At 46.6% G+C, this 26,346-nt stretch overlaps 3 protein-coding genes across 5 annotated transcripts; 1 reads left to right on the top strand and 2 right to left on the bottom strand.

The window, feature by feature from the left end:
- Window positions 1-1,988: 1,988 nt before the first annotated feature.
- Window positions 1,989-4,717, bottom strand: LOC123084985 (yrdC domain-containing protein, mitochondrial). The gene is made up of 5 exons (XM_044506535.1): window positions 4,435-4,717; window positions 3,690-3,911; window positions 2,950-3,125; window positions 2,570-2,861; window positions 1,989-2,438 (listed from the first exon to the last, which is right to left on the bottom strand). The coding sequence occupies exons 1-5, from the start codon at window positions 4,626-4,628 to the stop codon at window positions 2,381-2,383; spliced, it is 942 nt and encodes a 313-aa protein (XP_044362470.1). The 5' UTR covers window positions 4,629-4,717; the 3' UTR covers window positions 1,989-2,380.
- LOC123084984 (elongator complex protein 5) lies at window positions 4,718-12,419 on the top strand. Of its 2 annotated transcripts, XR_006439475.1 has the most exons (11): window positions 4,718-5,016; window positions 5,114-5,206; window positions 5,477-5,652; window positions 5,742-5,788; window positions 6,335-6,404; window positions 6,715-6,941; window positions 7,039-7,128; window positions 7,242-7,317; window positions 7,449-7,702; window positions 10,852-10,923; window positions 12,076-12,419. XR_006439475.1 is itself a non-coding variant. In XM_044506534.1 (10 exons), the coding sequence occupies exons 1-9, from the start codon at window positions 4,847-4,849 to the stop codon at window positions 7,652-7,654; spliced, it is 1,155 nt and encodes a 384-aa protein (XP_044362469.1). In that variant the 5' UTR covers window positions 4,720-4,846; the 3' UTR covers window positions 7,655-7,702; window positions 12,076-12,419. The 2 variants fall into 2 exon arrangements, 1 of the variants encoding a protein (XP_044362469.1); XM_044506534.1 differs by lacking the exon at window positions 10,852-10,923 and having other exon boundaries at window positions 4,720-5,016.
- Window positions 12,420-12,616: 197 nt separating this feature from the next.
- On the bottom strand, window positions 12,617-17,001 carry LOC123084982 (endo-1,4-beta-xylanase 5). Of its 2 annotated transcripts, XM_044506533.1 has the most exons (5): window positions 16,753-16,996; window positions 16,590-16,639; window positions 14,448-14,670; window positions 14,188-14,351; window positions 12,617-14,089 (listed from the first exon to the last, which is right to left on the bottom strand). In XM_044506533.1, the coding sequence occupies exons 1-5, from the start codon at window positions 16,829-16,831 to the stop codon at window positions 12,854-12,856; spliced, it is 1,752 nt and encodes a 583-aa protein (XP_044362468.1). In that variant the 5' UTR covers window positions 16,832-16,996; the 3' UTR covers window positions 12,617-12,853. The 2 variants fall into 2 exon arrangements, with proteins under 2 accessions (XP_044362468.1, XP_044362467.1); XM_044506532.1 differs by having other exon boundaries at window positions 14,188-14,670; window positions 16,753-17,001.
- Between the last annotated feature and the right edge of the window lie 9,345 nt (window positions 17,002-26,346).

Raw genomic sequence — 26,346 nt, forward strand, 5'->3', positions numbered from 1 at the left:
GATGGTCGTTTGATTTGTAGGATTGAAATCCTTAGGATTTTTTCCATAGAATTCATTTATACTACATTTTGGAGGAAACTTTTCATCCACTCAAACTTTTTTGTAGAATTCCTTTACTTTTCTTGTGCTATCAAACACTTCTCCAAATTCCATAGGATACAAGAGGACATGACACTGTATTCCTACATTTTTTCTATTCCTGCGTTTTGAGAATCCTGAGAATCAAAGAGGCCCGTAGTTGTTGGAAAGCATTCTTGTAGCAAAGGAGGAATTGTCCGTGACCATTCTCAACACTTTAATCAGTTTAAAATAAGGTGATACGATGTAATCATCAATTTTATTTCCTGCAATAAACCGTGTATTGTAGTGCTAGCATACTCACTATACACCCAGATATACTAGCATATACAACTTAATATAAAACCATAAGACCAGGACGAGAGCAGCCAACATATGCAACATGTATTTCACATATTTCACAAGGAAATCACTAGTAAATACTAGGAAAACGTTTCGAGCCGGCAGTCCGGCGGAACTTTCCGCCGGTTCGTATGCCGGCGCATGCGCCCATGAAAACAACCGTCCCACGCGAGCCAAGTGTACATGGGTGGGTCTGCGCGCAAAACTACTCTTCTCCTTTCCTCTTTCTGCAACCCCCAGCCGTCGCAGCTCTGCTTCTTCACAGACCGCAACCGCCCTCCATGCCTCTCGCAATTGTAAGCTCTGTCACCGGCGACGAAGTGCTACCACCGGCCGGCGAGATGTTGCAACTCTGCTCTACGGGACGACGAGGAGCACATGAAAGCTACAACCCACCGCTCATGGTGTTGGAACCGTGTGCAGAAAAGTTACAACCCTACGTCAACGGCGGCGAAGGAGAAGCAAACTAAGCGAGGCAACCGGCAAGAAGAACTTTGCTGGATGTGGCCAAGTTTTTTGTTGCAACCGTTGCCATTGTTTGCTACTACCGGCGCCGGATTTGCTACATCCATAGCTGTGGAGCTACGACCTACTACGGCGCTGGCTTTTTTTGTTACATCCGTTGTTGGATTTTGGTACTACTGGCGATGGATTTTGCTACATCCATCACGGTGGAGCTGCGACCAGTAATGGCGGTGAGATGATTTTTGCTGCATCCGTTGATGGATTTTTGCTACTATCGGCGTACACTTTTGCTACAATTGGCGACACAAAATGCTACCACCATACGGCCATGTTTGCAATCAGCGGGGGCGTTTTGCTGGAGCTGGTGAGGTCGACTTTGCTACAACCGGCGACGAAAAAAGTTGCAACCGACGTCTAGAAAAGCTACAACACGCTTCTGAAAAAGCTTCAACGGAGAACGGCTAGCCAACAATGACGAGCAGCGGCGACGGAGCTGCATGCCTGCTGCGATGGGCGCGTGGCATGTACGGCGGTGGGCTGCGACGATGCTGGAACCCTCACTCAGCGGTGCTGCAACCAGGGGTGGGAGACATGCCCGGCTCGACGGAGCTAGGGACATATTTCCTTTTTGGACCGGCCCGACGGAGCTGCATGCGGTGAGCAGCCCCGGCGAGCTGCGGCGGCGCGTGGCCCTGGCGAGCTGCAGCGCAGCAGCCAAGGACCGAAGAGGCTTACCGGCGGAGATCTATTTTTCTGTTCGCGTGTGCACGGAAGGAAGAAGATGACTTGGTCGCGACAATCTCGTCCTTTCGCGTTTGCAGATCCAACGCTCGGCAGCAGACCGGTCCAAATTTGGGCCGGTGCGCCGGCGCAGAGTACTGGCCTAAATACTACAGGCAATGGGCTTTGGTCGATCTGTACACATAGCTGCATATCTCAAACTTCTGTTGGAAAAGTAGTCAACTATTGTTCTGAAACAAATCATCACATACTTACTCCATGGCAAAAGCTACCAAAAAATATTAGAGCAATTCTCTTGTCTGGAACGCCCTAGATGCCAAGTGCTAACCAATCAACCTACCACTATGGCTAAGAAACTTCAATGAAGTACATGTTGCGTTCCAAACAAATAACATCAACTCTGCTGTTATATTGTTAAAACATCGCATCATTACAATATGTTACACGAATTAGTGAACATGTCCCTCACTGTCTACACATAATCCATCTCAGGTTCTCAATCAAGATCACTTTCCTGTAGCTTGCATACGAGTGCCACTGTAATCTACTACGTATATCTGAATGAACTGTACCAACTGAAGGTTACAGCAGATTGCAAGTCTGTAAGGGCATTGTCGTGGATATTGTTACAAGGAAAATAAACCAATGCTTCAACCAAAAAGTTACAGTGACACAAGAGTAAAATCACAAAGAACATCATATATACTCTGCTACAACCTAATTAAACAGGAAATGAGTATGAAGGCACCAGCTGCTATGAAGCTTCAACAAAGCCAAATTTTCCCAGCACAGCCATTGTTTCCTCCCTCGAACTGCACAATTGTATCCATGTCAGCGATTCAAGTCAATTTGGATACTGTACTTAAGACAATACCATCCTCAATTGGATGTGAATAATTTAACAAGAGCTATTAACAATTGATGTTGCTATTCTTGAGCTTACCTTCCATCTCTCAATATCCTGTAGACTCCTGGTGTTATTAGGTCAACAATTGTTGAACCAGCACGTCCAGAAGGAAGTATACCACCATCAAAGACATATGAACAGTGTGGCCACAGATACCCGAAATCTTTGACACTGACGCTACTAGGACGACCACTTAAGTTGGCGCTTGTAAGCGCAAGTGCACTTCCAGCACCACGAGCAATGGATCGTATGAAATCCAATTTTGGCACACGTACTCCAATGCTGTCCAGACCAGGATTAAGAGATCTCTCCAGTATACTGTTCTCACCTATGTAATGAATAAAGAATATATTCAGCACCTCATGCAGTTTAACAAAGAAGCTTGAGAAAACTGAAATGTAGTGTAGTATCCCCACCTCGCTTTAAAACAACAGTGACAGGCCCAGGAAGAAGACTATGAAGCAAACCATGGGGCAAGTGATCCACTACGGCAAACCGTGATATTTCTGGGACATCAGCAACGCAGATTGCCAAAGGGCGTGTATGTATGCGTCCTTTGATTTCATATATCCGATTGACTGCTTCTGCAGAACTGTCATGACGAGAATTTTTAGAGTGAATCATGGATGAACCCAACCAACTGAAATTCAGTGACAGAAACTCCAAAATGGAAGTCTTAGCTTAGAAGGATGCAATGGAAGTCTAAGTCTTGGTGAAAGCAAGGTTCAAAAGTAACTAATGAAGGTTTCTGAAATTTATTCTGGATGTTTGCATCACATGCGTAATTTAGATATGGGTACAAGACTACAGATTTATCATAACTTGATTTAAACGAGACCAGAGGGGGAGGAGCCCCTCGGCATATTTTTATAGGAGGAGACGAGAAACACAGTTGATATCCGTTCCCCTCAGGGATCGAACCTGGCTGGCTTGGAGCACAGAACAGTGCCCCTACCACTAAGCTATCGCTTAGTTCTCTATCATAACTTGATTCAGGAGTAATTACTGAAAGCAATTTCGGATTTTCTGTGCTATACAACCACACTGCACCACTGCGGCAAGTTATAATTTGGAATCAATATGAAAACGACGTTTAAAAGAAGGCAAAAAAAAAACTAAATTTCTTAGCGCAAAGAGAAATTAAGATAGCACTAACCATGCATCACAAGCAAACCCATATATTGTATCGGTGGGCACCGCGATCACTTGTCCCCCATTAATTGCTTCAATTGCTTTCACGACATGATCTTGCGATGCTGGAAGAATATGATCCATGCTGGCTTCTATTTTGTGTGAAATATTTTCTGACACCCTCGCCGAGCAGGAGACTACACGATTTGTCTCATGCAAAGAAGGTAGTCTGCTGACCTTAACAAAGCTGGAAAAAAGTGCGTTAGTGCTATTAACCCGAATGAGGATTTCACAAAACCTCAATGAAATTAAAACAAATATTTTTCATGTGCTCCAGAAAAGGAACTTCAGTAAGCAGCAGCAAATGCCAAACGAAAATAGCAACAGACAATTTATGTTGCCAATGCGCTGAAAAAAGACAATTATGAGCAAGTACTTGCCCTTATGAGGATTCCATAACAGCTCAATCAAATTAACAGTGTGCTAAATAAAAGGGATTTCAGTGAATAACAGACAATATACTACTATCGCAAGTATATAATAAGCTAAAAAAAATAGCTTGCAGAACAACAGATAATTTATATAGCAAGTCCCAGCAATCATGTTAAATTCAAATGAATTATTTGATTGCAGAGATACAACTGCAAGTAGAAATACGAACTCAGTACCATGGGAACAACAAGCTGTCTAGCAAATTTCTTGGCAAGCGGGGGCATCAATTAGGGGGGGCAAACGGACAGGAACCGCAGAGACGAAGAGAGATACTGTACCTCTGAGCCAGCGGCTGCCTGGCGGGGGCACGAACCAGCGGGAGCCCCTCCCCCGCCGCCCTAGCGCACGCCTGCATCTTCCCCGCTCTCCTCTTCTTCCCTCCTCTCGCCGCCGCCGCCGCGCAGGAAACGAGCAGAGGAACAGGAGAAGCTGGGCTTAAGAACAGGGAGGAGTAGTCAAACGTATCCGACATGGAAAAGGGAAGGCACTCCGAGTCTCCCTGACAGGCGGGCCCGTACCGCTCCTGGCTTCCGGGAGCTCTGCGAAGTCCGAGCTAGAGGGCTGTTCCGCGAAGAGGCGCGAGGAGGGAGGGGCCCTTCTGCAAAAGCTCCATCCCCTCGCGCTAGGGTTTTAAGGTTTTGAGTCGGGAAGCGCCGCCGGCGACGACGACGACTACGACGGGGAGCTGAGATGGCGGACGCGGCGGTGAGGTGCCTCCGGGACGGCCGCCTCGACGGCGAGCACGCGCCGGCGCTGGCCGTGGAGGGCTCCCTCCAGTGCTGCCCGCTCGCGGCGCGCGCCATGCTCCACGTCGCCGCCGCCGTCGCCTCCAACGCGGCCGCGGGGAAGGCACAGGCCAGGTACTGCTGGGATCCTCTGTGGTATGCTGCTTTAGCTTGACTTCGGCTGGATAATGACGCGGGTTGCTGGTTTGGCTGGCAAATTGTGGTGGTGCAGGGGACTTGTGGTCGTGGCGTTTGATCGTAGCCCGGAAGTTTACCTGGATATCATGCTTCGGCACGGCCTTGATTCAAATGCACTGAGTCGATGGTAAGACTTTGCAGAGTAATTTAAATTGGAAAAGATATTCAGAGCTTTAGCATAACAGACAATTTGTAGAGTTGACATTTTAAAGTGTGAGCTAGACTGTGAAATCAGAGATTATTTTCTGTTAAAATGTTCTACTGTGAACCTCACATAGCATCTCCTTAATGTAGGCCAAAGTTGGCGCAATGCAGGTCATAGTTTAAATGTTCATGATGGTAGAATTTACATGAATGTGCAATACCCTGTTTTAGAATTTTTGCATTGTTCCAACAGTGTTCGGATATTGGATTGCTACTCAGACCCACTGGGGTGGAAGCAAAATATTCGAAGTCAGCAGCAACAAGAGAACAGTGGAACACTGTGCTCAACAAACAAAGACACCATAACAACTTTCAGAAGTGTGAAGGATGTTGATAAGTTGTCGTGCTCCATAATTGATCTTGGAAGAGGTACAATCCACCATATAACCTTTTTGACTTGTTAATTTCCTTATTTATGATCATGAAGCTAATGCCACACTGTATGCCTTGCATATCAGGGTTTGAAGGAGAAGGCAAGACCTATTTTTCTGTTGCTGTTGATTCAGTATGTATCTTGATGGAAACTTTTTTTCTTCTATGGAAAGCTTACTTAGGGCAGATTTTAATACAGTACCAAGTATGTTTTCCCTAAAGATGAAACTGGGTTGTGTTGTGTTAATTGCAACTCTGGCATACTTTGCACCACATATTACCATACATATGTTCTTCTGCTATAATTTAGTATTCTTGATGCTTATGGAACTGGCTGCATTAAAATGCGAATTCCGGAAGTTCGTGCGAAAATTGAACAGTACACCTTAATCTTTTAGTTAGCAGTTTGTGTATTAAACTTCAGTAGCTTTGGGTCATCTGGAACAATCAATCAAAGGTATCAAACCAATATATCACTTTACCCCCATCTGGATAACACCAACATGTCACCTACAAGTATTCTACCATTTGCATTTTACGATTATAACTTGACACTGTTTATATTGTGTAAAGCAAACCTGTCTTTGCATTCTTTGTGATCGAAAAAAGTTAATCACACTTCTACAATATTATTTAAATTCTTTGATGTTTAACAGCAAAGTCCTTCATGATATTTCAGATCAGCTCTATGTTAAGGCATGCTTCAGTGCAATCAATTTCAGGCCTTCTTAGTAATCTTCGAAGCCATGGTATTATTTCTTCTTTTATATTTCCCATTTGTGCTCATGGTAAAATGTAGATGCAATTGAAATTCAGCATTTACATTAATGATGCAGCATATATTGTACAAAATGCATGCTGTATATATCTTGTTCTACACGGATATACGCTGCACAATTGCACATCAACTAAAGGACCACACTTGAGGATATTTTGAGCAACACACCAATTAAATGGACTGTACTATCAATATGAAGCATTCATATGGTCTAAAAGGTTGATGTACCATTCTTCATGTGATGCTTACAGTATTAATGTGTACTATCCTCTGTATTTCAGATCAGATATCGTCGATCTTCTGGCTAATGCATTCAGATCTCCATGAAACCAAGTTTTCCCGAGCTTTTGAATGTCTTTCTACCATGGTTGCTTGTGTAGAGCCAGAAGTTGTAGATTCTGTATATGGAGAAGAACGTAGGGGGGACATGTCTTTCCTTGAGCATAACTATTCGAAAGCAAAGTTCCATGTGCGCCTGAAACGAAGGAATGGACGGGTGAAGCATCTGGTAAAGCTCTTGGTCATTTGGTGGGCAAAACTTCAAGTTATTCTAAATATACCACACTGTGAATAATATTTGATTGAAACTATCCCTACCTATGCAGTATGAGGAGTTATGTGTCGAGGGATATGATGTAAAATTTATTTCTGCTACTTCTGTAAGTATGGAAGTGAACCAAAGTCTACTACCTAAGGTTTGTTCATACATCCCAACCTCTATTTGAATAATATTAGCATATTTGCCTTATTACTTGGTTTGGTTTCTGTAAAAAATATTGGTTATGAATTGTGATATGTTGGCAAACAGGTTCAGTTCAATCTTGAGTTGTCAGAAAAGGAGCGCAGTGACAGGGCAAATGTTGTTCTTCCTTTCGAACATCAAGGTACTCATAAAATGGAGTTATTGACCAATAGTTAGTGTCTGTCCTAAGTTTTATATGTCACATTTGGCTAGCTGAGCTGAATTGACGAAGAATCAGTAACTGATTGCCGCTTGCTCTTACCTTAATTTCAGGAAAGGGCGAGCCAATCCGTATATACGATGGACGGCGATCTCTCCCGGAGGCTCATCAAGATCCCAATTTAACTACGGCAGCTCTCCTGGATGAAACAGAAGCTCTTAAATCTGCAAACCCGAAGGGTGAAATTCATTACCTTCGTGATTCTGATGATGAGCGACCTGACTCGGATGAAGACCCCGATGATGATTTGGATATTTAGCCACAATATGAGCTCTGTTTATCTTAGTGGGCAGCTATCAAATCAAAGGTAACACTTACCGAGAATTGCGGTCTTTTGTTGTTATTGGTCTTCTCCATTCTTTATTGCTTATGCTGATCACAGATGTTTAGCGTTCACAGTGCTAGAGTGAGGGAGTAGTAAGTCTTCTGTTGTTGTTTTCATAGAAGCTACTTTTTCTCACAAAAGAAAGCTCGCTGTTCTGGAATATCAAAAGAATATTACCCACACTCCCAGTGGCGGAGCGTAGTGGAGACCAAATCGGGTCATGGCTAGTCCATGTCTATATATTTCATCTTAGGAGTTGGCACTATTTGGCCCTAGAACCACAGATGGCCCACTGAGGAAGCTGTTGACACGTTCCTCAATTTGTTTGCACTGTTTTGAATTGTTAGTAAAAGTGTCCATCTACTTCCTTCTCTAAAAGAGAAACACCAAAATGTATTTCAACTAATAGAAATTAACATCTGACAACTGACATGTTCAAATGATATAGTAAAATTAATTTGGATGTAGCAAATGACGCATGCCTCACAAAAATTTCACCTGTCACCAAGCAACATAAGCAATACCAAGCCCCCAAACCAACACATATTACTGATTACTGCAACATAAGCAATACCAAGCCCCCAAACCAAAACATATTATTGATTACTGAACAAGGCCGTCTTACTGTAACATCCCAAGGTAGTGTAAAAGATATATCACAAAACAACATAAATGGCAGCCCGGTGCATGTAGCTCCCGCTTGCGCAGGGTCTGGGGAAGGGTCCGACCACTTTGGGTCTATTGTACGCAGCCTTTCCCTACATTTCTGTAAGAGGCTGTTTCCAGGACTTGGAACCCGTGACCTCATGGTCAGAAGGCAACAGCTTTACCACTGCGCCAAGGTTCCCCTTCACAAAACAACATAGCAAAAATAAAAATTGGTACCTCTAGCCACATCAGCCAGTGGTTTATTCCTTGGCCTTGATGGTGGCCTCTGACTTCGAGTCGAGGTCTACCATATGCACGAGGGGGTCCTTGAGCAATTTGTGCTTCAGTGTATTGTATTCACCGTGGAAGAGCTCATTCTCAGTGACGCCATTGTCATCGGTCTTGGCGTCCTTGGGCACAACCTTCCACTCGGCGATGAGCTTGTCAACAACATCCCCTACAGGAAGGTTCTTGAAGTTTTTGTCCGTGAGACACATGACGTAGCACCCCTTGGCATGGTAGGCGCTCCACAACACTATGCCCTTTGTCGGTGTGAAATTCGGTAGATCCCTCGGTAGGCTGCTGTGACTAGCCAGAAAGCTCAATGGAGAAACGAGTGAAATTACCCGGGGTTGAGCCCTCCCCTTTGGAGGTAAACCCTACTCTTGCTCTTGTATTGATTTGATGGGGTGTACACTGTACATAGTACAAGATTGATCTAAGGATCTTAGGTATACCAAGGGAAGATGATAAGGTGCCCTAAAGACTAGCCCGACCTCGGCTTATAAAGGATGTTGAGGCCTATGGTTACATGAATCCTAGTCGGCTAAGGTGGTTGGAGAGTCCTCACAGAGTTCGGAGCTTGTCTTGCATGCTAAGGATGTTGTTTCCTTATAGAGGGCCCATGGGCCGGATTGATGATCGGGGTCGTGTAGCGACCTAGGAGGTCTCGGTGCGGCCTAGTGGGCCGACTTCCAGTGACTTGAAGCACCGCCCTTGACCTGGTCCATGGACTTGCCAGCTTTTGGTTTGAGGCCGAGCTGAGCGCGCCGTCTTTTGTTAGCATGACGAGGTCGGGGCCGACCTGGATCCGAAATAAGAAAGCACGCTCTGCGAGTTCCTTCGTGAGAGCTAGGAAATTTTCACGTGGCAATCATCCGACATGCTCGGAACCCCAATGGAACTCACTGCACACACCCTAAATAGCTAACCTAGATTCCAACCAGTAAAGCAAACCCCGCGCAGATTTTCTAAGCCTAAGAGGCACGCGATGGTGAGGAGATTTCCAAGTTGCCCGAGGCCAACTTCATCAGAGAAGTCAACGACCCAGAAGACGTTAATCATTGGTGAGGCACAAGGTAGTTTTGGTCTGCCCATGCTTAAAATGTGTACTCGTAATCCGGTTTGGTTTCATTGTTGCAGTAAAGCCATGAATCGACAATTGCCTACAAACCTTTGGTTTTTGGATTGATGGAGAAGTTAGCAATTTTTTGATTAAATTAATCTAGAAATAAATCATGCTAATGACATGCGGTTAATTATCCGTTCCTGATGGCAAAAATTAAGCGCACCATGACATAGGTCTGAACTTGGCTTGTCTCGTTCACAAAACCCGACGCGCATGCATGCGAGGCGTGGCGAGGCTGACAGCGGCGGAGGAGTGCGCAGGAACCCCTTCTCATCTGAAGCTCCAATAGCATGCAGAAGAATATCCCTTATAAGGGGCTCTCCACACCCCTCTACTCATGAGGTGAGTTTAGTCCCACCTCATGAGTGGAGGAGTGTTGTGACCTCTTTATAAGGGATTCTCTTCTACATGCTATTGGAGCTTGAGAAGAGGAATGCTTCCCGCGTTGCTGCGTTGCTCCTCTGCCGCCCGCCTCACCACGCCCGAGCAGATGTCGTGAACGAGCCGAGCCGAGCTCAAACTAATGTCATGTGTGCGCTTAATTTTTGCCGGTCAGGAACGAATAATTAATTACTAGTTAATTACGAGTCATTCTCGGACTTGCTATGAATCTAAGACGTCGGACCATGGGTTGTTGCTGACTCGGGAGTAGGTCCAGCGACTCTAGCCCCACGTCTCCCTACCACGACCGCCTATATATAGGAGGCGTCGGAACTCTAGTTGTCACCTACTCCCTCCGTTCCAAAATAGACGACTCAACTTTGTACTAACTTTAATACAAAGTTGAGTCATCTATTTTGGAACGGAGGGAGTAGATCGCATCTGCTCTACCTCCTCGCGCACAACCCACTGTCATTTTGCTTGCTGCGGCTGCTTTCGGCGATCCCATCCCGTCAACCGTGTGCACGATTGTACGAAAGAGCAGGCCTTTGGAACCCCGTCCTTTGCGATCCTGCACCAGGAGAAGGGCAATTAGGTTCTTGGGGAGCGTCTCTGACGCGACTGCTCGCTGCTGTTCGTCTTCGTTCTCTACTTCGACTATGTCCCCGACCTCTCCAACTTTGACATGTGTCAGAACTTCGAAGCCAGAAAGAAGAAGGCTACCGAGCATGTTGCCACCGCCACGACTGACCTGGCCAACTGGAGGGTATAATACGTTCATCCCTCCCTCTCCTGTTTATTCCTATGTTGGCCGTACTTGTTCTTTATGTAGATATATCTGATGTATGGTTAGTATGTGCTTACATGGTTAAATATCAATACAAGATTAAATATGGCATATGTCATTATCATGATTTATTCTGGATTAAATCAGTCATAAAATTGGTAATTTTTCCACCACCGGCGTCGTCCCAATGTCTCCAACATTAGACCAGATACGCTATGTGTTACAGATCCTCTTCAACTGACTTCAACAACGTGGTCGAATACGTGACCCTCCTCCATGTTTTGCATTTGGCCATCTCCATGGGCATCCGTAGGCTGGAGGTGCATGGTGATTCCCTAGGTTACGAAGAACTTTGAAGCAAGAGATCCACGGATGATAGCATACCGCGAGGCGGTTTGCCGGCTTATGGGTCACTTTGACAAGGTCATCCAGCTTATGAATCAAAATAGTTTTTGATTCCTATGGCTTTTCGTATTCCATGCGCTAAGGTCATGTCTTGCGGTCAACATGTGCTCCGATACCATCTTTTAACACCCCAACACATCCATAGTGTTTGCATAAAAAGAATGTTCCAAATTAGAACCAACCGGGAAAAGCATAACTAACTTCCCTATGAAAATCTTCATATTTTCTACGGGTTCGTGTGTTTGAACTTAAGACTTATGTTGATGTTACTACGGGAGAGAACATTGTAGAGCAATAAGGTACTCGTCGAGTATGGCTTTTATCAAGTAGTTGTCATAAAAGGAGAAAAAAAATAGTATGAAGTCAGTCTCGCATGTGTGAAGGTAATTAGATATATACTCTCTCCGTCCACTATTATAAGATGTTTTGGGTATTTCAATATATGGACTACATACGGATTGAATGAGTGAACAAACACACTAAAACTTGTCTACATACACCCGATTTAGAAAAAAGTTCGAACATCTTATAATAGTGAACAGAGGGGTTAGCATTTGGTGATTTACAAGCTCTAGATGTCTGCCCAGCAGTTCTCGGTTGCCCACATCAACCAGGCTTTTAGTTCCATTTTTCTCTTTATATGTCGTTTGTATACTATGAGCATGTAACAGTATCTTTACTTAGATGGGCGCTCATGTAAAAATAATCATTTTTTTGCTTCGTCAGGAACATAAGGTGCTTGCGAAAATTCTTGGAGGCGATCCACTTCGCCTCGGCGGCTGAGCAAGTGCAAAGTTATGGTTGAACAATTTAAGCACCTGTATCATGTATAGCTTCGAGAGCATTGGAGCGCAACCTTTGTGTAAGGTTTTGAAATTTCTTGAATGCTTAAGACTAGACGTGTTGATGGTAGCATATCGAGTGAAAGGTCCCCAATTGCGATTTTGTAGTTTTTGTTTACGTGGATGAATGCTGGCTAGTGTCACAATCGCTGAAATGGGTCCAGAACAAGAGGATGTGAGATGTAACACTGTTTTTTCAGTTATAAGAGTATAAACAGGCGCGTCTAATTGCGTATTTGTTTGCTGGATGCTACTACCTCCGTCCGGAATTGCTTACGCTGAAATAGATGTATCTATACCTCCTCAAATAATTCCGGACGGAGGAAGTAGTTCTGTTGATTAATGTTTGATTGCTAGTAACTGATTGTTCAGCCTTCTGTTTCATTTTACTATCGAAGATGGCAGAAATAACTTGCAAACTTGTATATTAAGAAGAACAAATCAAACTTCTCCTTGATTCAATTGATAATGATAATAATGAACACATGATCCACCGCCTCTCCAGGACTGAGAATTCAATCTCATGGGCGGGCGCCTATGAAATCCCAGCAACAATGCTCTAAATCAACAACAACAATCAATGGCAGGCATATCTGAAATCACCGTATATCTGAAATCACCGTATGGGCGCTAGCTACACGCCTATGGATACTAGTACTAGGCTAGACGTGTATGGTGTACTCGTTGTCGGACTCCCTGTCAACGCTGAGGCTCTGCACGACGGTGGAGTTGGCCGCCGCCGCCGGGTGAGTGACGGTGACCTGGTAGTCCCCGTGGAAGAGCTCCGCGTCGTAGTGCCCGTCGGCGTCCGCCACGCCGACGTGCGAGGTCGTCTTCCACTCCGCGATGAGCTTGTCGACCGTGTCGCCGACGGGGAGGTTGTTGAAGTTGTCGTCAGTGAGGCACATGACGTAGCAGCCCGTCGGGTGCCACGCCGTCCAGAGCACGATGCCGTGCACGGCCGGGTGCGAGTACACCTCCCTCAGCACCTGCTCCAGGTGGTACGCCTGGTCCGGCCCCGCCTTCACGTCCACCTCCGTGACCCAGATGGGCACGCCGGCCTGCGACAGCGTGTCCAGCGCCGCCCGGACGTAGGGGATGCTGGGCGTGGCGCCGAAGTGGCCCTCCAGGCCGATGGCCATCCGGACGCCGATGCCGTTGCCGGGGAAGGCGTCCTTGATCTGCGACAGCTTGTTGAGGTACTTGCTGGGCAGGCCGTTGGGGTCCGTCGGCTGCTCCAGCGTGTTGAAGTCGTTCATGGACATGAGCGCGCCGCCGTCCATGCCGTGCGCCTTCTGGTAGAACGCCGCCGACGCGCCGGCGCCGAACTTCTCCTCGAAGAAGTCGAAGTGCAGGTTCTCGTTCACCACGTCCCACGCGATCACCTGCCCGGCGTACCGCGACATGACGGACCTCATCCGGTTGGCGGCGGCGGCGCGGAGCTGGTCGCAGCTCAGGGCCTTGACCCACCCGAGCTGCGTCCTGGGGTCGTCCCAGAAGACGTTGTGCCCGCGCACGGCGATGCCGTGGCTGCGCGCGAACCGGAGCATCAAGTCGGGGACGGTGTAGTCCTCATGCCCCTGCGTCCACTCCGTGCTGTACCACTTCATCTCGTTCTCGAAGGTGGTCACCGTGAACCGCTTGGCGAACCACTCCTGGTACTTGACGTTGGTGATGATCTCCTTGCTCATCGCCGACCCCAGCGGGAAGGCGCTCCGGACCTGCCGGACGTGCACCCGCGCGCCCGGCACCGGGTTGCCGGCGGCGTCCCTGGCGCGCAGCCGCACCGTCCTCTTCCGGGCCTTCTTCACGGCCGCGTGCCGGTGGGAGCTCCACTCCTCCTTGGAGAACGGCTGCAGCGACACGTTGTCCACCCAGACGTCCACCGTCGAGTTGCTCTGTACGCGCCAAAAGCAGGGCATGTAAACGATCGTGCCTACTACTCATTTTGTTTCCAACAACATGGTAGACAGAAACGCTGCTGGTCTGTGTTTACCTCGAAGTAGAGCTCGGCCGGGCCGGAGGCGGCGGCGGTGAGGCCGCCCTTGAGGATGGACCAGCAGCCGGACTTGGCGTCGACCCCGCCGGCGTGGATGAAGTCGTCGGCGGTCTTCACGACGGCTATCACGTCGGCGCTCCGGTCGCTGACCTGCAACCAAGCTGCAACCACAAGTCCTGCCCTTGTGAGCGACAGTCCCCACAAACTCTGAAGTTGGAGAGAGGCGTGCGTAGCAGCAGTGGCAATCAGATTCAGACCTGAGAGGGTGTAGTGCGTGTCGTTCTGCAGGTACACCTTCTGGCTGACGCTCTGGTACGGCCGCGTCCGGTTCGCCGCCACGGCGTACTTGTTCCCCGTCGGCGACGCGCCCTCGGCGACGCTGCCGTACCCGAAGGCCGACCAGTCCTGGAGGCCGGCGCTGAAGTCCGAGTTGACGATCACGCCGCCGCCGTAGTGAGCCTCCAGCGGCTCAGCCAAGCACTGCGCATTCACGCCATCACACATAGGTCAGCTCAACAAAAAGTTACCAGCAGTAATAACAAAGGGATCCCAATAACAAATGACGTCAAAGTGTACCAAAATCCAGATGAGAAAATCGGTACTCCCTCTGTAAACTAATATAAGAGCATTTAGATTATTATTTTAGTTATCTAACTAATATAAAAGCATTTAGATCACTATTTTAGTTATCTAAACGCTCTTATATTAGTTTACAGAGGGAGTAGAAAGCAATGACAAAACTACCAACCGAGCACATGTCAACGTCTGGGTGAAAAGTCACCAAAAGGCCGTTACCGTTCAGAACCACTGCAGCTGATAGTAACCGTACGTCGCCAAGCCGCGAGGATTCAGAGCGTTCAGACAAGCGCGCGCGTGCCAGATTATTTTACACAACGTTGCTTTTGTTTGGTAAGTTATCACTGGCTGGCTGCTGGCTGCTGGCTGCCTAGAAGAATATTGTTTGACTTGCCTGAAAAAGTCCAGGTGATCGCATATCTAACAGCGCCTAACATGAGACTTAGCAAGGGGTAAAATAAGTCGCTGGGTGATTGCCTTGGGCCCTTTGTTCGGGCGCACTTGACTTTGGTCGAGCTCCTGTTCCTGGCATGGAGCATTTCACACATGCAGAAGGAGAAGGAGGGCTGATGACACTGTCTTCACCAACCAACCGGCAAAAGTTAACCCAAAAAGCTAGCTAAGTGCCCGAGTAAGCGCATGATTTGTGTTTCTGGGTTGGTTTCAATGGAGAAGTGAGTGGAACGAGGGTGTGCATGCAGCCGCGGTGTGTGGCGGACACTGGGGTACACATGCCCTCCCCTGCTTGGCCTCGGCCGAAAAGCATGGCCATGATCACCATGTATCCCAACTCTGATCACAAAGTTGCGTTCACAAATCACTATGATGATCTGTGCAGTTTTTTAGTTGTTGCAGCTGGAATTCCTGTCGCCCACATTAGAGTTTAGGTACGGAGAGAGAGAGAGAGAGAGAGAGAGAGAGAGAGAGAGAGAGAGAGAGAGAGAGAGAGAGAGAGAGAGAGAGAGAGAGAGAGAGAGAGAGGCTTGTTGACGGACGCTGCTGCCGGGCCGGAGCCACCAGGATGCATGGAAATGTACTGGATGTTAGGCTGGAAACAGACTAGCACACTGGAAGAACGCAGCAAGGGTCAAGACGACCCGGCGTGTGGTGCGGGTTCGGCACGCCGGAGCGATGGAGCTCTGTTTGTCTGTGGCGCGCGATTGGTTCGGCGTGACTCCGTAGAGGCTTTCGGCCATCTCGATCGACCCGTTCTTGGCGTCACGTCATGTTTCCACACGGCTTTTAATCGACTCCCAATTCTTCCTTCCTGGCTAGCGATTTGTTTGGCCCGTTTCCACAATGCACACCCCATCTGATCGCCCGTCTGAGCAACATGGACGGATGAACATTTACTAAATGGGAGGAGGAGGAGGAGGAGGAGAAAAGGTGATGATCGATGGGGCGGAGTCATTAGTCACGAGCGACTTTCTAAGCTGGCATCATCGATCACTAGCTAGATGTGTGTGTGTGCGCGCGCGCGAGACCTAGCTAAGCTAGGTAGTACCAACGCATGCACGCAATATGCACATGTCTCGATCGTCGCCCGCTAGTGGCCGGATCAGTGGACTCCGGCCGGCCAGCCGGCAAAGACCGATCCCACGAGGCAACGAGATTGTCCCCGTGCTCATCGATGGCCAGTGCACACTCATGGGGCTAGCGCACACGTGTCACTGCCCATAGCTTGTGAGCAACGACATCGATCGGTCGATCATGAGCTGCGGAAGGCATCAAGCTGACGCAACACAACAGAAAACCCGGCCGGCCAGAAATACATGCTGCATGCACGTGACCATACGTGTACATACACGTACGTACGTACGTACCTCGGAGCTTGACGAGTAGTCGTAAGGGACCGACTGCACCATGAGAGCAGCTGCGTGGAGAAAGGAGGATGAAGAAGGGTTAATCAAGGCGGTTGACCAGTACGTAAGATGAAAGGCTCGAGATAATTAACCGGCCATAAGATGAAAGGCCAGCTCAAGTTACCATTCAGCAGCAGGGCGGCAGCAGCCCACACCAGGGAGAGCACGGGCGACGACGGTGATCTCCCCATCGATGCTCTCATGGAACTCTCTACCGATCAAGGAAGGCTGTGGCTGCGATGGTTCGAGGAGGGTGAAGGAGGAGAGGTATTTATAACGGTGGCTCAGCTCCGGCGGCTAAGCTGAGTAGTGTGTGTTGCAGTTGCACCGTTGCCGTTGCATGCATGCCGTGGCCTCGGTGTGTGGGCACCCTAGCTGCTTATATAGGCGCGCGCGCGGCCGAGGGAGGGGGCCGGGTTTACTTCTTGTTAGAGCTAGCCAGGCTAGAGAGGGCGTAGCACACATGTTCCCGCGTCGTTGCTCCGTCTAGTACTTTATGTTCAAACGGAAAGGGACTAGCTGCGACCCTGGCTAGCTCGCCGTGCGTGGCCCGGCCGGCCGGCCGGGGCGTGCGTGCGTGCCGCGGTGGTGGTGATAAACTAATTTGCTACGGCTCCCTCGAAGCATTAACTCACTCTCTCTCTCTCTCTCTCTCTCTCTGTGTGTGTGTGTGTGTGTGTGTGTGTGTGTGTGGCGCCCTACGCACTAATCCTAACTCGTTTGGTCCCTTTTGACCTGGCCCGTACGTACTCGTTTGTGCGTGGTGCCTCCACTCATCGATCTGGCTCTGGCTCTGGCTCGCCGATCTTCCATGCGACCGGTTCCGGTTAAGTCAGAACGTCTGATTTGGCCGGAGAGCATCGCTTTGTTATGTTGCTTAATTCTTTTTTGGATCGTCTTAGCATAGAGGTGGAAAATAATGCCTGATCAGCAACGGTTTTCCGATTAGAAAGCGGGTGCATGCGCTCACACACGCGTGGCACCGCACCAGAGGCCACAGATAATTGATCCACGGCTCGCATTAAGTTTCCAACATGCGTCCCCGTAACTCCACCGCCCTAGCAAGAGGTGTCACTTAGAGCATGGCCAATAATTATTATATAATCAGCGGATGATTATTTGTTGTTGACATGTCATGAAAAACCATTACTAAAGTCGACTCGTACACATGTATTTTTTCCAATTTCTCTCTTTCTTTATATTTATTCCGTTTGGGTTGCGGCACTTGTAGGAGGTGGACTCTTGCATAAGAGCCCATGCCTTTTCATTTTTTGTTCTTGTTTCTCTCCTCCATATAGGAAAAATTTGTCAAGCGAGCTATAAATATCTTATTATACTTGATTTTATGATGTGCAAACCTCACAATGCCTTGGCGGGCTGGGCACCCATAAACCGCACAAATTCACGAGAGCTGTTAATTTCCAATGGCTATTGAATGAGTCGACGATGCCGGACAAGCGCCACCCTAAAATAATAAGTAGGTCGCATGGCCTCTTTTTGTTCATCTGCTTGGATCAAAGGGCAACCGAAATAGAAGCCACGAACCTCTTCCTCGCGTCAAGGCGAAAAAACAACAAGGTGCACATGATGCCTTGCTTGCAGAAACACGGATAATGGACCTAAAACTTAGAGGTTTTCGTAGCCACAAGGAAGGATGGGGCAATAAGTTTGCTTCTTCAAGAGCTTATCCCCACTCCATTTCATGTCCGTCCCGACTGACATCAAATGGTCTCCTCATCTCTCTTTCATAAGTCCCCATCAAATTTTACATTAGCTTTTGACCCAAAATTGACTAATTATGAGCTATATGTCACAAAAATTATATCACTGGAAACTTATTTTGGGTACGAATCCAATGATATACTTTTAGGCATACAACTCATATTTTGTTAGTCAAATTTCTGATCAAATTTAGCCACAAAACTCGAAGGAGACCGATAAACCGGACAGAGAAAATACATCGCATAGGCCACATATACGTCTGCTCCTTGTATATCGATATAATTGTATCTTGGTGCAAGATAAATATGACAGCCATTGAAAATTACGCGAAGTTTTTCCTCAAAAAAAATTTGCGCGCTATTAGATTGATTATTATTATTAGGTCCTTAATTAGCCATTAACGTGTTGGATTTTAAAAAAACACGGTACATGTATATCTCGAGGGAAAAAAACGGCACATAAAATGAGTAGCCCATCATGGCGGCAGCGCAAGGGATTTCGGCCCCTCCCGTTTTCCAGACGTTAGGCAGAGAAACTTTCGTGCCCGGTTTATGGCGGTTACTGGTTAACAAACTAGTGCAGCAGAATCTACGGCTAGCTCGCTGCTGCAAGTTGCTAGCGACGGTTTGCTGACGGGCGCACGAGTTAACGTGCACGGTAGTACATCAGGCACGCCCGCCCGCCCGCCGCCACACCACGAGCCCGTTTCACGGCCGAGGTAGCTAGCTTAAGCTAGTGGCCGTGGCTGTCGACCGTACGTCGGAGCGCGCGGGTGGAGTGCCGGCGGCGGCAACGTTCTCCGTCGACGCACACTCTTGCTTGCACTCCCGATTAATCCACCCATCAACTCGCAGCTCGATCGGCCGCACGTATGGTGCAGCGGCAATCAAGCAAGCTCGATGGTAGTAGTAAATATCCCGGCTAAGCGACCTGCCGGCCGGATGAGGTTCCGGCGGCGGCCGGCGTTCTGGTCCCGGCCGGTTGCCTTCCGGTGACGTCGTACGTCTACTCTAGTCTGTGGAATGCTGATCGTTATCACGTACGAGATGCGTTCCGTTCCGTGAGCCAGAAGCAAACTAGAGCAATGTGACGGACGGTGACTGCATGGCACATGCATGTGTTAGTTAGTTATAAATCTATCCTACGGCTCTTATCCAATCCCCAGCGTAGCATGCTTCAAGTATAGTACTAGTAGTATGAACGTTGTACGTTTCTGTGCGTCTCCTGTCAGGATCAGAGCACTGTATGTGTAGACTCTCAGTAGCCAGTACGCATGTTGGCGGGAATTGATGATCCATTGACCTTGAGGCGCGCGTGCGTGCGGGCGGCGCTTGAGGAGAGGGAGGGAATGGGGGCGGAGGCGGAGGGGGACGGGATCCCGTCCCGCCGAAACTGTCCATCCTGGGGATCGTGACATGAATCTGCGTGAATGCAGCAACGGCTGCGTCGCTCCGTTCTGTTGGGCAGCCGCATCGACGTCGGTTTCAGCCGCTCCGCCGAACCTCCCAAGCACCGGGAAAGGAGATAACTGCATTTCCCCTTTTCCATCTTATCCTCTGACCTTTTTGTTACAAAATCTCGTCATAGATCTGACAGTAGCACCTTCAATTCGTTCGTTCATAGCAGGCCGGGGGCTGGAAAATGAGCAGTGCTACGAGGGTTGCATTGGGAGCTATCCTAGGGCAATTGTCTAGCGAGGATAAGGCGGAAGGGGCACCTAGGTGACGAGGCTAAGTTTCATTACTTCCTGCTCGTTTGATTTTGAACTTTTCGACGAAATTAAGTTTTGTTTGGATATTTGTGTTCGTTGTGACGAGAAATTTCAAACAAAATCACTCTTGAATACATTTTGACAACTTTTAAAATTTTACCAAGTTTTAAATGTTATGTTTTTATGAATTTTCATCAAGTTTTACCAAGTTTCATGCGCCTTCAGGGTTTATGGTTTACGGTTAAGGGCTTAGGGCTTAGGTTTAAGTTTTAGTTTATGAAGCTTAGTGAATATCATTTGTTACTATCAGGTTTTCGTAGTTGAAACTTGGTGAAGTTCTTAGAAGCCAGGACGTATTCAAGACTGATCTTGTTTCAAACCACTCGTCACAAAGAACAAGAATATGCAAACGAAATATAAATTTGACTTTTGGTTCCAAAGATATAATGTACTCTCTCTGTAGCGACAACTATTTCGATACAAAGGGAGTATTTTAATTTGAATGTGCGAAGAAAACGCATAGGAGATGGAATGGATGGAGCTGCCAAAAGTTGCACGGATATACCCCATGTATCTAAGGTAATTAACGAATGAAAGCACATGCAAAGATCAAATCAATTTTTGACCCTTGACTCAACCATGCGGTCATAATCCATGTGTCCCCGCAGGTGTGTGCCACAAATCCCCGTACGAGGATAAGAGACCCTTGGATTCTTGAGATTTTAAAAACCTGAGAACAAAAAGAAAAATGGAACCGCCTATATCTCAGGTACTTGGTTTTTTTAGTGTCACTCGAATATCTCAGTCTTTGATTCAAAATGGATGACTGGATGATTGTGTTCAACCTCCCAGCCATTTTCATCTCTCCACGAACAGATCTTGCGTACGTTGTCCAAGTGCTGACCTACCTCACCCAATATGCTTACCCCCGCCCTCAGACCCTTCCTTTTTCAACGGTGACGGTTGTTGTTCTAGTGCATTTGTCTTGTGGGCATTAACACGATGATTTTCTGATTATTTACTATAACAACATTTATCCGGCTCCGATGAGGAGGGGCTATGATGATGCCGCAGAGCTTGTAGTCGTCACTAGATGGTTTAAAAATCTGTGGTGTTCTTTTGTACTGGCATAACAGTTGATGAATAGACCGGAATTTCTACAAAAGATTAGAATAAGCTTTAGCATTTCCGTGCACACTTGTTGTATGGAATAATAAACTGTCTGATCGATTTGCCTCTTCGGTGGCGTATCCATGCGGGCGAACGGGCGATCCAGCGAGTTCTTCCGTGGCGTGTCCATGCCCGCCTCCATCATTTACCTTCTCCCCGTGCCGTTGCCAAATCTTGGACGAAGGCGCCACCACCACCACCACCACATGCACGTCGGCCACGTACGTAACGGCCGGCCACATGCATGCACAACGGCGGCCTGCATGCAAGCAGGCACACCCCGGGCCTCTTTTTCCAACCGCCGCCATATATAGCTGCTTAATAACCGGATCCATTCATTTCGACCGTTAAATTAGGTACCATGGCGTTGGAGGAATAGCACCGCAACGCAGGGGAAGCCTTCAAGGCGGGTCCGAGACTTCCAGCCCAATCCACAAGCCGGATGTGGAAACGCATCCATCGTCCGTCCATGCCTGCCGTGTGCTTCCTGTCACTCGCACGCCTCGCCAACATCAACATGCACCGCACGTCTCCTGCCTGTCAAGACAAAACAGCATGAAATAATCTTTTGGTTTGAGCAGTGACCTTCAAGAAGAAGAAGAAGATGAAGATGCGTGGCTACTGGCTAGCACGTGGCAGTCTTGTATTAATGACAAATGGACTTGGCATGATTGTCTAGTCGCCGGCTAATATAATGGCCTCTGCTCGCAAAAACTCAAGCCAATTTCGCATCGATCGTCAACGTTCTGTTCATGGATCGTGTATTGTGATTAATAGCAAGAGCCATAGGCTCCTCCTCTACGTAATTTGCTTATGTAAGATCTCGATCTCTCCATCAACCTGGCTCGCCTATCCTCTTTTAAATGATGTGTTACGTGTTGCACATACACATTGACCTTCGGCGTCGAGTACTTCAATCTACGCACACACGTGGCTTCGTCGCGCCGCGCGGGAGAATTGCATTGCCTTAACGAAACTTTAATCCGAGTCTGTCATCGAGATCACTCAGCTAAGCGTTTCAGTAAGTATGGGAAATTAATTAAATGGCCTTATCCTCCCGTTTCCTTCCGAAAGAAGGCGGCCGGCCAATCACTCTCTCACTTCTGTTCTCGGTCCGAGTTTCCATCTCGTTTCTCATCTGTTTTTACGTCGTGCATTAGTTATAGTTCTCCACGGCTTCCTTCCCTCTACACATTCTGGCATCCTGATCCAGTTCTGCATTAATACCCCTCGCATCGCTCTCACAAGTTGAGATTCCACTTGTCGCGCTCCGCTAATTATTTTGGCTAATTATTTCTTTAGCTAACCCACTCCTGGCTGTTTTCTAGTCTACTTATATATTTAGCTCTTGATATATCATGCAGAGTTCCAATTTGCGAAGCACACAGAGCCACCCGTGTGGTATACATATATGTCAATATGTGGTGTTTTCATCTCTGTAATTTGTTAGAAGCCATTATGATACGTACGATTTGCCCAAAGGTGATACTACATTTTTGTACTCTCAATATTTTCATTGGGTGTGGCTAGGTCTCAGTCGACTGAGATTTAACCAAGTCTCATTCAAGTGACATAACATATAAGAGAGAAAAAGAAAAAAATGTTTTTTTGCATAAATCTTACGAGAAAGCTAAAATCCAGTCGGCAGGAATTCTGCGACAGTTGTTTATTTCCTTCCGTTTTCTCCACGATCCCGCAATTACTGGTGATTGGATTATGCTTTAACTGCAATCATAATTCTAGGCAACTTTAATATCCCGTAATTAATGAGTTATCGCAATTATCTTGGCATGATTATCCCGTAATAAATGGGTTGCCCTAATTTGAAACGTAATTAGTGGGTCACCTCCTAATTTGCATGATTTTGTCAGTTCTTTTCTCATCCTAATTTTCCAGGCAAAAAATAGCGTACAAAGTGGAACTCGAACTCTCAACTTTAAGAAGGCAAGACCTCTAAACTAACCACACTAACCAACTAGCCAAGCAATTAGTTGTGTATGTTACATTTCGTTTTTATGATATCTATAGTTTGCTTTGAATCTTTTTTGTATGTTATAGTTTGAGACACCCTCTGTAGTTATCATGTCAGTTTGAGATACCCTCCATAGTTATCATGTCGTTCATGGTATAGTTATCATGTTTTCTCTTTGTTAAAATTATCATGTGAAAAGGGCATTCAAATACACCCCGGTAAATTCTGTGTAAATAGCATGGTAAGATACATACTATGGACATGATAACTTAGCTATAAACACGTGGTAACTTTGACTCATGAGGATAAAAGTTGTTGAAAACTTATCCCCGATAACTTCTATGTCAATAGCACGGTAATATTTCACACCACATATCTGATAACTCACGCACAAACACCCGTGATTATGTTTTTTACCTGAGGAATTTTTTTAAAACATACCGTGTAACTTATGTGTCAATGGCATGATACCGAAGGGTCGGAAGGTAGAACTGTCCATAACTTTTTGTGTGAATAGTATGATAATATAGGATCCCGGACCCAATAACTTAGATATAAACACCACAATAATTTTGACCCGTGGAAAAAAATTATTGAAAACATACCACCGTTAATATTTTGTGTAAAAGCATGATAAGATACGCTTTTGGACCTGATAACTCAGATATAAACACCACGATAACTTTTGACCCATGGAAAAGTGTTATTGAAAACATACTCTGTAAATAACATGGTAATAGAGGCTCTCAGGCCTGATAACTTATATACAAACACCATGATAACTTTACCCATGAAAAAAGTTGCTGAAAATATACTTCGGTAAGATGTGTGTAAATTACATGGTAATATACGTACAACAGAGCTGATACCTTACTTAGCTTAGGCATGATAACTTTTGACCCAGAAGAAAAAGTCGTCGGAACATGCCAACATGGGATCTTGTTTCGAAGGTCTCGCCATGGCGGAATTTTTTTGTGAAAATGGATTTTGAATCGAACAGACCGTTTGAGTTACAAAACATTTGGAAATTTCAAAATAAAGTGAATCTATGATGACATTAGCTTTTCTGCACTTTAAGTGCATTTGCATGTGGGAAGAAAGTTGGAAGAAATCATTTTTATGCGCGGAATTTTTATATGTAAACATCGTGGTAACTCATGTACCATAGACGTGATAACTTGCATATCCCAGACGTGATAACTTTTTATTCGAAAACAAAGTCGTCGGAACATATCAACAAGGGATCTTGTTTCGAAGGTCTCGTCGAGACGGTTCTTTTATATGAAAACAGTTTTCAATCGGACCAACGTTTGGGCTACAAAACATTTTACATTTTGAATTTCTTTAGAATATTTGTTGATGTCATCATTTCTGTTTTATATGCATGCGTGCATGCAGACTTAAAAATGAATTAGGAATTGGCTCGCACACCACACTCACTTACTTTTTAAAATCGTGTGGATGTGTTGTAATCCTCCGGACGTGTGGAAGTTAGTCAAGTCCAGATTTAAAATGTGAACGACTCGCTAACTTTGATTGCGAATTTAGTGGGAAGAATCTGAAGACTATACCGTTGACTGTCGTGATTTTTCTCTGAATTGGATCTATCACTTTTTTTGGGTGCTAGATCTATTGGCACGCCCTCATTACATTTTTAGTCAAAAAAATCATGCTGAATATGGAATTTGAACTCACGCCTAGCAGCTAATGTGAAACACATACTAACCAGCTCAGCTGGACCATTTGTTGCGAAAAAGAATGCACGCCATACTATTTGACCATTCCATGTTGCTTTCTTTTCTTCTTTACTGTGAGGAGTTGATCAAATATACCCCGGTACCTATTATGTGAATAACATGGTCACTTACACATCGCAAACCCGATAACTTATACATCCCTGTCCTGACTTTGGCGACCGAAGGGGGAGGGGGAGTTGACGAACTTTTGTGTGAATAGCATGGTAACTCACACATCGTAGACCTGATAATTCACTACCAGAAACTGAAATATTTCCGTGAGTCATCATTTTTTCCTGTCGGGCCCGCAGTAGCGCACAGGAAAATGAGGTATATTCCTGTGGGCTAACCGAAGACTCACAGAATTAATAATATTGGTGTTGGCCCGTGCTCAGCCCACAGAACTAACCTGTATCCCTGACGTGTGTAACTCACAGGAAAAAGAGGCCCATCTTCGGCGCTATTGGAATTTCAGCTGCGCGCGCCAAAGTGAAAGCCCATCCCGCCGCTTAGCTGAATTCTGGCCCGCCGCTCACCGACTGATATAAAGCCCTGGCAGAAAAAAAAATCCCAAATCATTACCCACCCTTATCTTCCCAGTCCCTGTTCCGTCCCAAATCCCTCGCCGCCGCCGCCCAGATGCGCCCCAAATCCCTAGCCGCCGCCGCCGCCGCCGCGTCAGGCTGCGCGCTGAATCCCTCGCCGCCGGCTCCGCCTCCTCCAATCTCTCGCATGTCCCCTCTGCCATGTTTGTAGGGTCGTCGACCATGGAACGACCCCTTTCGGAATATCGCCGTCAACCTCCCTACTGCCTCCGCGGGGAGGGTCTCCGTCAATGTCGCTGCCACTGCCGTCACTCGACCGCCGTAGCATCCTTCTTTGAGTACCACCCCGTTCCATCTAGGTAGCGTCCCTTCCAGATCTAGGCGCTACCTCTACTATGGTGTTTTTTCACTTATAATAATCGATGTATATTCTCTTCTTTCGGATCTGTAACCTTCTGATAAATTTCATCTGTAAGCACCTCCGTTTGGATTCACAATAAAATAATAAGCATTTTCTTCTCCCTAATTTGTTGGGTACTAGCGGAAGCAAATGGGTCTATACGGACATTCATTTTTAATAGGCCAAAGTAGTTGAACGCCTCTCCTATGCAACCGTATGCTGCAAGATATTGTACTGGTACTAGAGCCAACTGCTTTTAGAAAGGTTGTATGAGATCTTTTGCTTTCATTTCCAGGTTACATGACCAATAAAATCTTAGGGGCATGATTTTCCTTATGATGATCTGTTGAATTTTTATTATTCTCCAAGATTGATTGTTGTTTTTTGGTTGTATATAACAACCCATATTTTGTGATTTAGATATACATGGAGGTGCACATTGGTCATTTTTACTTCCCGGAA

This window comes from Triticum aestivum, chromosome 4A (assembly GCF_018294505.1).
Source record: "Triticum aestivum cultivar Chinese Spring chromosome 4A, IWGSC CS RefSeq v2.1, whole genome shotgun sequence".
NCBI classification, from domain to species: Eukaryota; Viridiplantae; Streptophyta; class Magnoliopsida; order Poales; family Poaceae; genus Triticum; species Triticum aestivum.

What these genes read in the sequence shown, in the direction of transcription:
- LOC123084984 (XM_044506534.1), top strand. Translation starts at nt 4,847, where the DNA reads ATGGCGGACGCGGCGGTGAGGTGCCTCCGGGACGGCCGCCTCGACGGC. An exon ending in TCAAATGCACTGAGTCGATG is followed by an intron (nt 5,207 to 5,476) that starts GTAAGACTTTGC and finishes TTGTTCCAACAG; the next exon opens with TGTTCGGATATTGGATTGCT. An exon ending in ATGGACGGGTGAAGCATCTG is followed by an intron (nt 6,942 to 7,038) that starts GTAAAGCTCTTG and finishes CTACCTATGCAG; the next exon opens with TATGAGGAGTTATGTGTCGA.
- LOC123084982 (XM_044506532.1), bottom strand. Translation starts at nt 16,831, where the DNA reads ATGAGAGCATCGATGGGGAGATCACCGTCGTCGCCCGTGCTCTCCCTG. An exon ending in TGCCGCCCTGCTGCTGAATG is followed by an intron (nt 16,640 to 16,752) that starts GTAACTTGAGCT and finishes TTCTCCACGCAG; the next exon opens with CTGCTCTCATGGTGCAGTCG. An exon ending in CGGCCGAGCTCTACTTCGAG is followed by an intron (nt 14,090 to 14,187) that starts GTAAACACAGAC and finishes TGGCGCGTACAG; the next exon opens with AGCAACTCGACGGTGGACGT.
- LOC123084985 (XM_044506535.1), bottom strand. Translation starts at nt 4,628, where the DNA reads ATGTCGGATACGTTTGACTACTCCTCCCTGTTCTTAAGCCCAGCTTCT. An exon ending in AGGCAGCCGCTGGCTCAGAG is followed by an intron (nt 3,912 to 4,434) that starts GTACAGTATCTC and finishes ACTTTTTTCCAG; the next exon opens with CTTTGTTAAGGTCAGCAGAC. An exon ending in CACTGTTGTTTTAAAGCGAG is followed by an intron (nt 2,862 to 2,949) that starts GTGGGGATACTA and finishes TTCATTACATAG; the next exon opens with GTGAGAACAGTATACTGGAG.